Source organism: Hyaena hyaena, unplaced genomic scaffold, assembly GCF_003009895.1.
Source record: "Hyaena hyaena isolate Hyena2069 unplaced genomic scaffold, ASM300989v1 scaffold_376, whole genome shotgun sequence".
Taxonomy (NCBI): domain Eukaryota; kingdom Metazoa; phylum Chordata; class Mammalia; order Carnivora; family Hyaenidae; genus Hyaena; species Hyaena hyaena.
Window position 1 is genome coordinate 350,559 of NW_024081008.1, and position 17,018 is coordinate 367,576.

Below are 17,018 nucleotides of genomic sequence, written 5' to 3' on the forward strand. Positions count from 1 at the left end.
ACTTTCACTTGTTTGTGGTTTCTAAAGGTCCTCGTTCCTTGAAAACGCATTACATAAGTTTTAATTTCTTACAGCTCTTTGCTAGGTGATCTAGAACTGACAGTCATTTCCTCACAGAGACTCCTAGTGCAGAATTTCCTCATCTTTTCAACATGTGCAAGTGTTTTAACTCTCAAAAATGATTTTAGAGGAAAGCAGAGGTTACTGACTGCAGCCCCAGAGAAACCCCGGGCCAAGAGCAGTGAGAGGAGAGGCAGGATGAGCATGGGGCTTAAAGAGAGTGCAAAATTGCCTGCGTGCCACGCCAGAGAAAAGGGACAGTGAGTCAGCAAGAGATTAATAAGGAATTGTCTTGTGGCAACATCCCGCTGGGGTCAAATAGCAGGAAGGTCTGGCCGACTCAATTATAGACTATGCAGTTTCCTAACTGAGTCCCAGCTGTCCAGTGTTCCTAGACAATTGTCCTTTGTACAAGCTGTACCTGAGATTCCCAGAGAAAAAGAGGGCCCCTGCCTCCCTGGCCTCTGCTAAATCACTCGGGTTTGGGTCACCCAATATGGTGACTAATTAAGTGGTTTCTTTACTGAACTTTCTTTATCATCCCATCTCTGTATTGCTTGTCCTCATCTGTGCAGTGAAATTGTCACAGGATATTCAGTTAGATAAACTGGGGACTAGATAAACCGGGCAATATAAAACTTCATGTAAAACACTGCAGATGCAGAGTTGAGCTTCCTGGAGAGTGAAGAAATGTCTCCAGGAGCCAATAACATAAGAGAGCTGCACCCAAGGAAGTTGCCAGATTGGGCACCTGACTGACTGGGGGTCTCATGCTCACCCAGGAACAGGGACTTTGAGCTCAGCCAAGGCAATAAGTTAGATCTCAATCCCATTTAAAGCCACGTTCTTGAAGAAGGACACTCCAAAAAGAGGAGCAGGAAAAAAATCTGCTTCCTGCACGGAGAGTCAGCTGAGTGTTTTCTGCCTGGGCCTGGGCTCAGTGTGGTGAGGGAGATGCCTTCTGTGAGAATTGGGCATCACAACCTTCTAGAGGCAGATCGTCGTTTGCATTTGAATTTATACCACATGCTGAGATCTGGGAATCAGTGACATCAACACCACAGTATCTGTTAGAACAAACAGATGTTCGAAGGGATGCTTGAAGGGATACCGGTAGAGAATTTCCCAAAATTTATGAAGGGAAATCCTCATACTTCGAACACAGAACATATCCTGTACAATATAAACAAATATTTAAAAGTAAAAAATCCAAAGTGCATTGTAGTGAAACTGCAGAACCGTAAAAACAGAGAAGTTTTTGGCTGTAACCATAAGGGAGGGGGCGTGAGCAGAGACGCCGTCTCACCAACAGCCCTGTGCGCAACCCTTGTTTTTAAAAGGTTTTCCTTCATTTCATACACAAGTCACTAATTTACAAAGAACTACTTTTAGAGGATGTGAAAACGCCAAATGCAACTTGATTTTTTCTTTTATGATGAAAGTACATGAAAATCATGTATTGTGTTTTCACCTTTGAGGAACCAGTGAGGTTCCAGTGCTGCCCATCAGTGCTTGTCGTTAGATTTTCTCTCATTGAAGGAATTTTCAGTTTTATAGAAAATAAGAGTTGCAATTTCTTTTTTTTTTTTTTTAATATTTTATTTATTTCTAGGAGAGAGAGAGAGACAGCGTGAGCAGGGGAGGGTCAGAGAGAGAGGGAGTCGCAGACTGAAACAGGCTCCAGGCTCTGAGCTGGCAGTCAGGACAGAGCCCGACGCGGGGCTCAAACCCACGAACCGCGAGATCATGACCTAAGCGAAAGTCGGACGCTTAACCGACTAAGCCACCCAGGTGCCCCAAGAGTTGCAATTTCTAATGCAATTTTATTTCTGGATTAGAAATTTGTGAGTTTCAAAAAAAAAAAGAAATTTCTGAGTTTGTAATTTCCAAAATATTTCTGAAAATATTCTTAGGGGGGAAAAATGAATCTAGCAGAGAGAAAAAGTCTCTTGATGTTTTATCTTTATTCTTTGTATTATAATAAAATAATACTCTATCCATATGCAGGGGGGATTAACTAAGTATTCTGTAGTATCACAGGTGTCTACACACAGAGATTGTGCCTTAGAAAAACCTTGCTTCCTGCTCAGCACAAAAATCCAGTCTACTCATAGAAAATCATTCTTAACTACTGAAGACACTAACAGCCTACCATGTATTTCTATAAATTATCAACAAATTAAGGATGCCTACAGTCTTTGGACCAAAATATTTTAAGTTTCTTATGTTAGTGTATATTCCTTTATAGAAATATTCATATAAACTATCGGTTTGTTTTATAACCATGTCATCCTCTTTGAGGGAATCATAGCATAGTAGTTCTATGAACAAGAACAAGGCATGGTGAATGAAGGGTCATTTATACAGCACGATTGAAATTAGAGGGTTTTTTGTTTTTACTTTAATCACTTAACTTTTAAGGTGGCTTATGAACTCCTTCTATTATAAGGAAAACTGTAACATTTTCTCATCATGTTTCCACATGGAATTATGCTACAATAGTTAAAATTCTATTTTTAAAAATATCATTCAGTAAAGTTAAACTGGTTTTCTCTTATTTCCTTCTGTCTTCACAGATTGTGAGTGTTGGGAAGCATGTTAAGGGTTACCATTACATCATTGCAAACTTGGTAAGAACTCTTTTTCCTGTTTTTCGTAAGAATTGCTCAAGTGTTCTAAATTAACTGTGCTTTAAAATAACACTTCAGTAAATGAATAAACTACATTACTTACTAATCCGCTTGTAACACCTAGGATAATATTTTTATTACAGTGGTCATTTATAATGTGCAATTCAATATATTTTGGTGCAGACTAGCTTGACATCTGCCAGAACCGCCCTAAAAATAATGATAATGTTTGCTTTACTGTGATATCACTTGGCAAATTAAATAATGGTCTTTCCTCTGTATAAATGATAAATGTACCTATGGATCAAGATTGCCAGTACTTGGGCTCTCACAAGGATGATCAAACTGCTGACCTGTACTTATCCTCTGATTTGAAGAAAAAGCAAGATTGAAATGGCTATTATATAAGGAATGTCAGTTTTTCATATATATAGAAGGTTACTGAATAAGATACATACATCAGTATAAAACCCTGAAAGGCCTAAGGCAACTCCTTTTAGATTCCTTGGCAAGGCTTGCCGAGTATTTCTTGTTAACTGCAGCAGAGAAGGAGAGCGAGCTATATGGAGGGCCAGTCTCCCTGCTTCATTAAAGTGCCATCTCCCCCACAGGCTCGATCTCAAAACTAGTTTATTTTAGAGAAGTTAAGAATGTTTTCTCCTTTTTCTCTTGTCCACCATATATTTCTTTGGTGAGGACTTTTGCTTCAAAACGGAGAAGAACCAAAGGCTCCAAAAAAGATTCACACTTATCCATTCTCTTCATTTAGTGAGTGCGCCATCACACTTAGAGACAGGAATTTTCGGTCTGTAGTGAACTGGATTTCACTATGGAGTAGAGGTATTAAAATGCAACAGTAGACTATAAGCTCTTACTTCATTGTGTTTCTTGAATAAAGTGTAATTTTGCTCCTTCCTAGATTATCATGAAAATACTGAGAAATTTTGACTCATCTTTTCCATTGCTTTTAGTAGGCCCAAAGTCTGGATGTTTCAATATATTTTACAAAAATATAATTCTTAATTCTAGTATATTCTTGTATTAGTCACTATAAGAGAAAAAAACTCTTATGTTTATGGAATGTGTACATTCCCTGTGACATTGTACAAGGTGATTCTAGCAAATGGAGAGTTTTGAATCTCTTCTTTATAGACTGTCATACCAGAAATGAATTGGTGACATTGACAAACCAATACAAAATGGAAAGAATGGTTATAACATCCTAATGGCTATCATAACCTGTCTTAAACATCCCTAGTAGATGGCAGCATATTTAAGTTATGTATGTCATTACTAAGTAACAGCATATGAAGTAGAAAAAAATATTTGCTTGAAGGGCATAGAATCATCACTCTCAGTAAAAGTAACAAAGCCCTTGCCGTATGTATTTGATATCATTGTAGTACATGATTAATTCAGTAACTTGGGCAGATCTACATTATAATATATTTATTAATTATGGTTTTTACTGGCTTATTCATTTATCTCTAAATAACTATGACTTCCAAAACCAGATTGATTTTTGTTTCATTGGGCTAATCGCTGGCTATTTCCTGAGAACTACTGCGTAGGATTCCCTAATATGAAGTAAACCTATTATCAAAAGAAAGATTATATTAATATAGTTAATGTTGACTGAATGATTTCCCCCTAAGATCAGGAACAGAAAAGAATGGCCCCTCATCATGTCTGTTGAACACGGTACTAAAACTTCTAGCAAGGGATACTAGGCAAGAAAAAGAAATAAATGGCATTCAGATTAGGAAAAAAGGAGATTTTGTGAATGGAAAATCCTAAGGAATCTAATTTAAAAACTATGAAAAGTGATAAGTAGTTTCAGCAGGGTTTCAGGATACAAGGTCAGTGTAAAACTTCTGTGTATTTCTGTACACTAGCAACACACATTCTGAGAGTAAAGTTAAGAGAAGAATTCCATTTATAACTTCCACTGACAGTTTACAATTAATGAGGAACTGCTATTTAACCAAGTCATCAGGAGTGTTTAGTTGGAGGGACCTAGATGGTGAGACAGGAAGGTCCTGAAGTCCCCTCCACCCCCAGACACACACAGAGGAGTCACCCTGAGAGAAACCCAGGCAGTTAAGAACATACACACACCGAAATGGATAAGAAATGCTGAGGCACACTCTTTCCATAAAAACTACCCCAGCACAGTGCCATACAATCAGGATGGAATCCGCGACTCCCAGCTTCTCCATGAGCAGCAAGGATTTGGACCATCCATTTAGCACCCCAGCTTTTAAGGCTGTCGGGAGACAGGCCCCCAAAACACCTGCCTCTGAAAGCCAATGGTTATACGTCCACAAGACCCAGAGGACTATAGAAAACAAAGAAACCATTCAGAATGGGCTCATGAGCATTCACTGGGATCCTCCCCACAGACCTTATCAGCACAGAGGGAACAGGCAGAAGTAGCCGTCTCGAGTCTGTCCTTGAAATGCAGTTGACTATCTACTTTACAGTCTGCTGCCCGAGTGCCCATATGCTAGGGTCCAGCTGCACACATCAGAGAGCTGGTAGGATTCTCCACGGAGCCCAGGGGAGCTGGTGGACATTTCTGTCGCCCTCTCCTTCTGGCTCACTCCTATGAAACCAGGACGTCATCCTATCTCTGGCATATTGTACCCATGCCTGGTACGCTACCTTTTACTGCTGCCGCCCAAGGGATGACTGGATCTGATAGGCAACAGAGCTCATATTCACAAATCCCACAGGACTGTAGCAAATGATGAGGCAATTCTTAACAAGTGTGTGTGAAAGTACTAACCCAGGCCGTCCCCCCCAGGACTCACTGTAGAGGTACCTGGCAAGTTGCACATTTCCTAGTCTTTCCTTAAAATGGGTTTGACCGTATATTTCACAGGCTGCTGTCTGAGAGTCAGTCTTCCAATCAGCCTGCATCTAGGTGCTGACTGTGATTCTTTCCTTTGGAACACTGATAGGCCTGTCAGCTACTAACAGCCACTTAAAAAAAAAAAAAAAAAAAAAAAACTGCTAGAGCAATGACATCAGTTTAAGAGACAAGCAACAGTCCAGTCCAGGCCGATTTGATGAGGCTCAATTCCTATACGGGACCAGTGTGCCAAGACTGGCAGATGTGTCTGTCTTATTTAATGTGCAGAAACCAATCGGCACAGGGAATCCAGAAAAATGAAGAAACAGGGAAATAACGTTCCAAACAAAAGAACAAAATAAACCTCCAGAAACAAATAATGAAATGGAAATAAGTGATTTATGCAACAGAGTAACTCTACTATAAAGGTTAAAAAAAACAAAAAATATTAATAATTATAACTACAATAATTTCTGAATATATACACAGGATAAAAAGATGTAAATTGTGACATCAAAAACACCAAATGTGGGATGAAGTGTGTAGAATTGTAGAGCTTTTGTATCCATTCAAAGTTGAATTGTTACCAGCTTAAAATAGATTGTTACAGATATAAGATGTTTTGTCTAAGCCTTATGGTAACCACAAAACAAAAACTTCTCATAGAAACACAAAACATGAAGAGAAAGGAGTCAAAACATTCCACTACAGAAAATCATCAGATCATAGCAGAAGAAAGGAAGAAAGGAACTACAAATCAGTTAGAAAACAATAAAACGTCAGTAGTAAGTATATTTCTACCAACATTTATTTAAATGTAAAAGGGCTAAATTCTCCAATCCAAAGATGTACAGTGGCTAAATGAAAAAAGGTTCTTAAAAAAGAAGGAAAGAAAGAAAAGATCCAATTCTATCCTGCCTACAGGGACTCAATTCAGCTGTAAGGATACACACAGACCAGAAGTGAAAGAATAGAAAAAAGAGACCATGCAGATGGAACCTGAGGACAGAAGGAGTAGCTGTAGTTATATCAGACAAAATTGGCTGTAATACAGAAACTATAACAAGAGACAATCAATGTCATTTATATTGATAAAGAAGTCAATCCAGCAATAAAATATAACAGTTGTAAATATTTATGCACCCAACATGAGAGTACCTGCACATATAAAGCAAATATTAATAGATCTGAAAAGAGAAATAGACAGCAACACAAAAATGGTAGGGAACTTTAATACCCCATTTTTAGTAATGGCTAGATCCTTAAGGCAGAATATCACTAAGCGGGACTTGGACTTAAACTACGTGTTGGACTACATGGACCTAACAGACATATACAGAATTTTCTATTTAACAGAAGCAGAATATACATTTTCAAGCACACATGACACATTATGCACAATAGGTCATTTGTCATGCCACAAAACAAATAATCAATTTACAGCACTGAAATAATATCAGGCATCCTTTCTGACCACATAGATATGAAACTAGAAATCTGTTACCCGAAGAAAATTCAAAAATCTACAAATATATGGACATTAACCAAATGCTCCTGAATAACCAATGGCTTAAATAAAAAATTAAAAGAGAAATTAAAAAAATACCTTGAGACAAGTGAAAATGGAAACATAACAGACTAGAACATGTGAGGTGCACCAAAAGCAGTTCTGAGAAGGAAGTTGGTAGTGGCAAATGCCTACATTAAGACAGAAGGTATCAAATAAACAATCTAACTCTATACCTCAACGAACTAGAAAAAGAAGAGCAAAGTAAGCTCAAAGTTAGTAGAAGAAAGGAAATAGCAGAGGTCAGAGTGGAAGTAAATGAAATAGAGACTAAAAAGACAATCGACCAATGAAACTAAGAGCTAATTTTATGAAAATATAAACAAAATTGAGAAATCTTTAGCTAGACTAAGAAAAAAGAAAGACGACTTAGGTAAACGTTAAGAAGATGTATTGCAATTCATCTGACACAAATACTAAAGATCATAAGACAGTACTACAAACAATTATACACCAGCGTTAAAGGAACACTAGAAGAACCAGATAAATTCCCAGAAGCTTACAACCTATCACGTAATACAATGAAAAGGAAAATCTAAACCGCCTAATAACAAGTGAAGAGTTTGAATTAATAATAAAAATAGTCCCATCAGAACAGTCCTGGACCAGACGACTTCATGGGTAAATGCTACCAACCTCTAAAGAAGAATTAATAACAATCCTTTTGAAATTATTGGAGTAAATAGAAGAGGAAGGACCACTTCCAAACTCATTTTAAAAAGCCACTGTTACACTGACAGGGCAGTCAGTCAAGGATACTACCAAAAAAAAAAAAAAAAAAAAAAAAAAAAAAAAAAAAAAAAAAAAAAAAAAAAGTAAATTACAGCTTTATATTCCTAGTGAATATAAATGCAGAAATAGTCAACAAAATATTAGCCAATCAAATGCAACAGTATATTAAAAGGATTATACCAAGATCAAGCATGATTTATCCCAGAGATGCAAAGATGGCCGAACATCCAAAGCTCAGACACCACATTAACAAAAGGATAAGAACCACAGGGCCATCTCATTAGATGCAGAAAAAGCATTTGACAAAATTCAGCATCATCTCATGATAAAAAACTGGGTATAGAAGGAATATACCTCAACATAACAGAAGCATGTGTGACAAGCCCACAACTAGGTTCATACCTCACTTATGTTGAGAAGCTCTGGAAGCTTTTCTTCTGTGGTCGGGAACAAGACCCGGGTATCCACTCTCACCACTGTTTTTCAAAATAGTACTAGAAGCCCCAGCCAGAGCAATTAGACAAGAAAAGAAATAAAAGACATCCAAATTGGAAAGGAAGACATAAAATTGTCTCTGCTTGTAGGTCATATAATATTATATATAGGAAACATTCATGGGGCACCTGGGTGGCTCAGTCATTTAGGCATCTGACTTCGGCTCAGGTCATGATCTCACTGTTCATGAGTTCAAGTCCCATATCAGTCTCTGTGCTGACAGCTCAGAGCCTGAAGCCTGTCAGGTTCTGCATCTCCCTCTCTCTCTCTCTACCTCTCCCCTGCTCACATACACCGTCTCTCTCTCTCTCTCAAAAATAAATAAACATTAAAATAAAAAAAGGAAACCTTAATGATTCCACCAAAACTATTAGAATAAATGACTTCATTAAAGTTGCAGATTACAAAATCAATATACAAAAGTCAGCTGTGTTTTTATACAGTAACAACAATCTGTCAAAAGAGAAAATACTCTTATTAACAAAAGCATCAAAAATGATAAAAATACTTAGGAATAAATTTAACCAATGAAGTGGATGCTCTGTACACCAAAAACTCTGACATGGATGAAAGAAGACACAGATAAGTGGAAAAATATTCTGTGTTCATAGGATGGAAGTATTAAATTAAAAGTATGTTTAAACTTCCATAGTATCCAAAGCAGTGTCCAGATTGAATGCAACCCCTCTCAATATCAAACTAGCATCCTTCACAGAAATAGAAAAAAAAATCCTAAAATTTATTTGCAGCCGCAAAAGACCCCAAATGGCTAACGTAACCTTCAGAAAGATGAGTAAAGCAGAGGCAGCGTGCTTCCTGGCTCACACTGTATTACCAAGCTGTACCAATCAGAGCAGGATGGCATTGGAGTGAAAACAGACACACAGATCAGTGTAACAGAGTGTAGAACCCAGGGATAAAGACTTGCATCTATGGTCCATTAACTTTCATCAAAGCAGCGAAGAATGTACTGTGGGAAAAGGGTAGTCTCTTCAGTAAATGCTTTGGGAAAACTAAATATTCACATGCAAAAGAATGGAAATGGGCCCTTTTACTGTACACAAAAACTAATTTAAAAATGGGTTAGATTCTTTAACATAAGACGTGCAACTGTAAAACTCCTGGAAGAGAACCTAGGAGGTCGTCCCCTTGACATAGACCTTAGCAATGATTTTCTGGATTTGACACCAAAATCACAGCAACAAAAAGCAAAAATAAACAAATGGGACCACAGCAAACTAAAAGGCTTCTACCTCACAAGGGAAACCATCAACAAAATGTAAAAGCAGCTTACAGAATGGGCGAAAATATTTGCAAACCACATATCTAATAAAAGGTTAATAATCAAAATATACAAGAGTTTTTACAACTCAATAGCAAACACACATACACACACACACGCACACACACACTCAATTTAAAATGGCCATAGTACCATTTTAACAAAGACACAGGTGGCCAACAGTACACGAGAAGGTGTTCAACATCAGTCATCATGAGAGAAATACAAATCGGAACCCCAGTGAGACATTCTCTCACCGCTGCCAGGATAGCTCTTCTCTGAAAGAGAACAAATGCTGGTGAGGGTATAGAAAAATGGGGAATCCCTGCACACTATTGGTGGAAATGTCAACAGATGCAGCCCCTATCAAAATCAATATGGAGATTCTTCACAAAATTAAAAATAGAACTACTGTATCATCCAGCAATGCAAGCTCTAGGTATACATCCAAAGGGGGAAAAAAGCATTATATCAAAAAGATATCCATCCTCCCATTTCATTGTAGCACTATTCACAATAGCCAAGTTCTAGAAATGCCTTACGTGTCCACCAACAGATGAATGGATAAAATATATAAGACAGATTTAGCCATAACAAAAAGAAAGAAAGCCCACCATTTGTGACAACAGGGATGAATCAGGGTAGCGTAACGCTAAATGAAATAAGACACAATGTGACAAGCCCTGCATGATATCACTTATATTGGGATTTTTTTTTCCTTAAATCTAACTCATAAGGGTGCCTGGGTGGCTCAGTTGGTTAAGCGTCCAACTCTGGGTTGCAGCTCAGGTCATCATCTCACAGTTTGGGGGTTCGAGCCCCACGTCAGGCTCCATGCTGATGTTGTGGAGCCTGCTTGGGATTTTCTGTCTCCCTCTCTCTGCCCCTCCTCTGCTTGCTCTCTAGCTCTCTCACTCTCTCTTTCAAAAAATAAATAGATTAACATTTAAAAATAAAACTCTAACTCCTAGATTAACTCTTAGAGAATAGATGCTGATTGCCAGGAGCTGGAGGGTGGGAATGTAGGAAGAAGTTGGTAAAAGGGTACAGACTTTCAGCTGGAGATGAACATGATCTTGGAATCTAATATATAACATGGTGGCTGTAGTTGATAATACTCTATTATATAATTGTAAGAGTTCTCACCTAAAAAGAAAAAGGAAAAGGTAAACACATGAGGTGATGGATGTGTCAATTTACTCGATGGTGGGAACACTTTCACAAAATATAGGTACATCAAATCGTCGCCTTGTATGCTTTAAATATGTTACAAATGCACACGTCAATTATACCTCAGTAAAGCTGAAAGACAGATTAATTTAACAGTAGTAGTCAGAACTAATTTCTAAAAGAACAATTCTTACTGGTTACTAGTAGCTACAAGCAGTGCAGACCCTTCAAAATACTCCGTAGTCGTAACGTTGAAAAGGAAAGCAGAAAGTTATGAACGCCAACTTGAATTTACCAAACAGAGAAGAATGCAGCAAGGCAGACATCAATATGTGATGCATGAAGTTATATCATGAATTTACAGGCATACATTTTTGCAAAAGGTAAGGACCTCCCTTATTTAATTAAGCAGGTTTAACTCCACAGAGAAGCCAAGTTTCATTATGGATATTTTTTGGAATCTTTTAAAATGATAAATCTCTAAACCAAGGAAGAAAACAAGTAAAGTCACAGAAATATTGGCTTCTTAATGACCATCAAATTCTTTGGCTGAAATATGGAAGGCAGACTCCACATATTCAAAGAAAATAATATTCCATTTCATTATGAGTAGGGATGGATGCAAATGGGTTGTGAAAGCTCATCAGCATTCCTTAAAGCTGTCTTTTCATTATCCATAAGTTAAATTTGTCACCTTCAATTAACTGTGATTCAACCTCATGCATCCTTCTCTCTTGATGAAATGGAATGACTTGATGCCCTCCAGGCCGCATTGGCTCCCTTGCAGCTACTGCAGTGTGCCGGGAATCTTCCCTCCAGCCAGGAGCCAGAGGGAACGGCCGTCCATTTTCTTTATTCCTCAGACTTTAGCATTCCAGGGGTCCAGGAAGACGCACGGGAAGCTGACATCATCTAAATAACATGAGCTGTGCCTCGTATATGCCTCTGATAAGTATCTCTTTAGGGCTCACAAATCACCCTGTGGTTTATATGTAATACATATGATATAGAAGGCATTAATTTTTTTCATTCACAAAATCATTATTTTACCTCTTTTATGCCAGATATTGTCCAACTATCCTGGACATGCCTCTCCCAGAGTTTCAAAATTTTTCCATGATATCACTGCCACTGTTGTTAACAATGGCATATTAAGGATGAATAAAATTTGTAAGAAAGGAAGGATTGCTGAAATCTGTCTTTTCTCTGTCCTGTTTTTGATTTGTATGTGGGAATATTTTACGTGGACATACCCATCTTCTAGAGGTACTGGTGAAAGCCCATGGTATCTTATTAGCTTAAGCTCTGTTCTAGACATTTTCAAGATACGTAGAGGCAGGAAAACTTTATCTGTTGGTTCACTATACTCTGTTTTTCAGAGATCTCAGGAAGAAAATTGCTTCCCTACTTTGCCCATTGGCTTTCTTGTTTCCAGTTCTTTACTTTGCTCCTGTTTTTTGTTTCGTTTTGTTTTTAAGACAGGTATGATCATATCATTTCCCAGCTTAAATTATTTCTTTGGCTCCAGGCTGCAAATACAGTAAAGGAATTCAGGTGCCTTGCGAAAGGGAAGACCCTGAGATCTCTCCAACCCTACCTGCTAATACTGGTCGTCTCACCTCTCCACAAAACCTACAGCTCTCAAAATGACACAGTGCCACTGTCCCACTTGTCACCCTCTCTTACCAGGGTAAAGCTATGCGCCAAGCTGTGTAGATCCTTAAGGGTGAAGTGTTAACACTCTTTTCCTTAATGTACAAAGCCCTTGCAGCTTTAGCCCTCTTAACCCCACATCCTCTCTCCCACTGCACCCCACATGTGCCCCTTCCTGAAATCAGACTAGTTCCCAGACATCTGATACCTCTCTACAGCTTTAGCTCTGTCTCACTGCGAGGCACTTCCCCCACCCAATCCTAATTAACAGTCATGTCTTCTAGAAAGCTGTCCTTATGTATTTAATCTGATAGTATCTCTTCAGGGTTCACAAACCACCCCATGATGTATATACAATACATATCACATAGGATGCATTAATTTTTTTCATTCATGAAATCATTATCTTACCTCCTCTATACCATATATGGTCCACTATCCTGTGGCCCAGCTGCAAATAAGACATTATTAGCACCCTGCAAACTCATTAAGGGTATTGGGGCACCTGGTAGCTCAGTGGTTGAGCATTCAACTCTTGATTTCGGCTCAGGGCATGATCTCACAGTCATGGGATCAAGCCCCATGTCAGGTTCCACGCTCAGGATGCTTAAGATTCTCTCTCTCTCTGGGGGCACCTGAGTGGCTCAGTTGGGTAAGACTCGAGCTTCGGCTCAGGTCATGATCTCACGGTTTGTGGCTTCAAGCCCTGTATCGGGCTCTGGGCTGACAGCTCGGAGCCTGGATCCTGCTCCTGATTCTGTATCTGTCTCTGTGTCTGCCTCTCTCCTGCTCATACTCTGTCTCTCTCAAATATAAACATACACACACACACACACACACACACACACACACAAAACTTTAAAAAAAAGATTCACTCTATTCAACCCCTCTCTCCCCCACCCACCCAAGTGCTCTCTCTAAAAAAAAAAAAAAAAGGCAGAAACAATGTTTCTTTTGACCTTATAAAAAGTGCCCTTATCCTTCCTCTTTGTTAAATGGCTGCCTATCCTCTATCTCCCAACTTATGTCACTGTATTTATTTCATTGCTATAATTATTCTAATTAACCCTCAACATAACCTGTATGTTATTCTATGGACTGGACAATGGGGTACACTGTAACTTACCCAAGATCACACAGACTCTAAGTCTCAGAAGCAAGACTGAAACTGTCCTGTCTGGTTGCAAAGAATAAATAAATCAAATGGGGGCGCCTGAGTGGCTCAGTTGGTTAAGCGTCCAACTTTGGCTCAGGTCATGATCTAACGATTTGTGGGTTCAAGCCCCACGTAGGGCTCTGTGCTGACAGCAAGCTCAGAGCCTGGAGCCTGCTTCAGATTGTGTGTCTCCCTCTCTCTGACCCTCCCCTGTTCAAGCTGTCTCTCTCTCTCTCTCCCTCTCTTTCCAAAATAAATAAAACATTAAAAAAATGAAAATCAATCAAATAAATTAAATCAAGAGTAGTAAAGACTTGATGTAGCCACAAACTGAGCATTCATTTAAATATTCCCTGTACCGCCCTCGAGGGGCACCTGGCCTTGTAGACATTCTCTGTATTCAGGTCTTTCTTCACCCCTCTTCCAGCAGAGTGTTTAACTATAGCCACCAGGAGGCGCAAGAAACTGTGGACATTGTTGCGCCTGCAAGGCAAGTTCCTGACATCTTGTTCTCATTTAGATTTCTCATTTTAAAAATACATTCCATTTATATTTAGGAAAACACCTGGCTGTTTCATGAAGCAGTATAAAATCATAAAATTACAGAATGATCAGGGTATATCAGTAAAGAGTAACTGTACCTATTTCTTACCTATCCCTCACCAGGCAAAAACACAGACATGCACACCATCCACGCCTCATTTAGAAGGTAAGGAAATTAAAATAAGATGACTTGTCCATACGTAGGCGTCCAATTGATGTCCGAATGGTGACTAGAACTCAGTTCCCAAAATTTGCAGATTAGCACATTTTTGCTCAAGGAAGTCTTGACCCCACTCAAGATTCCATGAACTTGAAGACATTATTTTACCTCTTTCTTTGTGCTGTGTTTTTTAACTTTTGCATTGAGCACATCTCATTCCGCCATCTATACACTTGATCACCAAAAATGCATACTCTTAAGTCAGTTTCTTAACAATCAGCTTTTAAAAGACATTAAAAGGAAACCTCTCCCATCCTCCCTGGCAGCCCTTCTGTTGACTGACCAGAGCTGTGTCAATATGATTTAGTCATCCTTTGAGTCTGAAATGCAAAACAGCAGAAATGTAATCAGAGTTAGACAAATCCTAAAGGGCGAGCACTTATCAAACACCTAGGATGTGATCGACCTGCAGAAATACATCAGTAGTCAGCAGGATATCTCAAGTCTTGTAGTTATTAATTTCCTTCTGCTTCTTTGCCCCCAGAGGATGTATGAACTATAAATGGACATTAAAAGGAAAACCAGGTTGGAGGTTAATGTTTCCTTAGGCTGTCAGTGTATGATATAGAGAGACATTATTGAGTTAGGCAAGTTAGTTACTTAACCACAGTTAAGTAACCACAGTTACAATGGCACATTTACATATAAAAGTACAATTTTCTAGCAGTGTCTCCCAGGACCTTCTGTTCCTCCTCCAGTTCTCAGTAAAAACTGAAGTCTCAGGAGTCACCAAAGTAACTGTTTCCAAGAAAACTGCTTCACAGTCTAGATCCTATCACTCTTCTATCTAAAACCCTTTAAAGTATATGAAAGGAAAAATATTGCCTGTCCTCAAGCAGACATGGCTAAACTTAACTGAGCCACCCACCATTCATTCAGATCATAACTGCAAGGAGTTTAAAATCAGACACGGTAATATTTTTTCCTTCACCTTCAGCATAGCAGTAGGGTAGAATCACAGAAACGTGGGCCATTATTCATCACTTAGACTTTAGGTCACATGGTTTTCTGAAGGCTGCGTCTCTGCCTCTGCGCCTCGCAGCTGTGGGACCCCGCAGTGAGAGAAAGCCGGCCGGGCCCTCGACTTCAGCCACTGTGGAAGGAAAACGACGATGCCATCAGTTAGCAACAGTGCAAGAGTAAAATCACTGTGGCTTTTAGAAAACTGATTTCTTTTTTTTTTTCTTGGCCTGCCTGTGGATCTGCTCTATCTTCTCATAGAAGCAAACAAATGTTCAGCTGACATTTTACTAGCTAGAGATTGATGGACAGTGTTTTACCCATTTCAGAAACATAGATTTGCATTCTGGTGTCTAGCTCCTTTCCCAGTGAAATGAGAATGTTACTGATGAGCTGTCAAATCAGCTGGCACTCAGTAGGCATGAGATAAATATTTGTCGAGGGAGTTAATTAGTAGTAGCTCTCACTGGCTGAGCTCAAACCAGATGTGCCGGCTGCTCCGCACGGTCACTGTCGTGCTGCACGCCGGAGACCTGAGGCCAGAAAGTTATGGAGGAGGGTCAGGGCCAGGAGGGTTCTCCACAGGATCGCCCTCCCTCTCCTAGAGGCATTAATGATACATACCAGCTTTGAAAACACACACCCGTGTAAGAACTCACAGGAGCAGAGGGCAAAAAAGGCAAATGCAAGGCCATCTTGGTTCATACACATGGTGTATGTTTTCCGGGTGATCCTCAGTAGCTTTGCTGTGATCTCTTGAGCCTTGGTCTCCTTGTTTGTAAGTGAAGTCTAGTACACGGACCTAAGCCAAAGCTTGTTACGAGAACTAACCAGACAGCCTGTGTGAGGCGCTCAGCACAGGGCCGGCGTGTAAGACGCCCAGTGTCACTGGTGGCTGTGCACGCACACTCCTGCAGGTTTTGGAAGCAACTTTGCATAGTTACCAGTAGACCAGCTGTTTCTTCTCAGGTGGCCACACAGCAGTGTGCACGTATAACCGGCTTCATTATAACAAAAACACAGATGTTTCCAGAATCAAGGCTGAGACACATTCAGGAAGAGTGACAACATCAGACCTTTCTCTTCTCCCTGATCCCTGCACCGCTTCCCACTGTAACTGCAGGGTCACTGCTGCTCATTTCATTTTCGCCAAATAAATAGATAGATGGATAAACACTTCCCTTAGTTCCCTCAACACAAGTGAGTCAAACTCACAGTCTAAAAAAGTTCCTAAGGGCACCTGGGTGGGGGAAGAGGGGTGCCTGGGTGGCTCACCAGTTATGCCTCTGACTTCACCTCAGGTCATGATCTCATGACTCAGGTCATGATCTCATGGGTTCGAGCCCCGCATCAGGCTCTGTGATGACAGCTCAGAGCCTGGAGCTGCTTCAGATCCTGTGTCTCCCTCTCTCTCTCTGACCCTCCCCTGCTCATGCTCTGTCTCTTTCAGTCTCTCAAAAATAAATAAATGTTAAAATTTTTTTTCTAAGTTACTGAATTCTAAGAGACAACTTAAGAGAAGGCAAATAAGGATGCTACAAACTCATGAGCACGTGTGTGTTGGGGGTGTTGGGGAGGGGCAGACTTTTCTCTGAGCCAATACCTTTGATTTTGTTAATTAGCTTGGAGCACCTGGGTGGCTCAGTCGGCTAAGCGTCCGACTTCGGCTCAGGTCATGATCTCATGGTTCATGGGT

General features: G+C 39.7%; 1 protein-coding gene across 1 annotated transcript in view; it reads left to right on the plus strand.

Annotated features, from left to right (window-relative positions):
- The window catches only part of GRIA4 (glutamate ionotropic receptor AMPA type subunit 4), a 244,568-nt gene that overhangs the window by 151,774 nt on the left and 75,776 nt on the right, over positions 1 to 17,018 (plus strand). Inside the window, exon 4 of the mRNA XM_039250622.1 lies at positions 2,637 to 2,690. Coding sequence (XP_039106553.1) covers positions 2,637 to 2,690 — 54 coding nt within the window. The remainder of the gene's footprint in view (positions 1 to 2,636; positions 2,691 to 17,018) is intronic.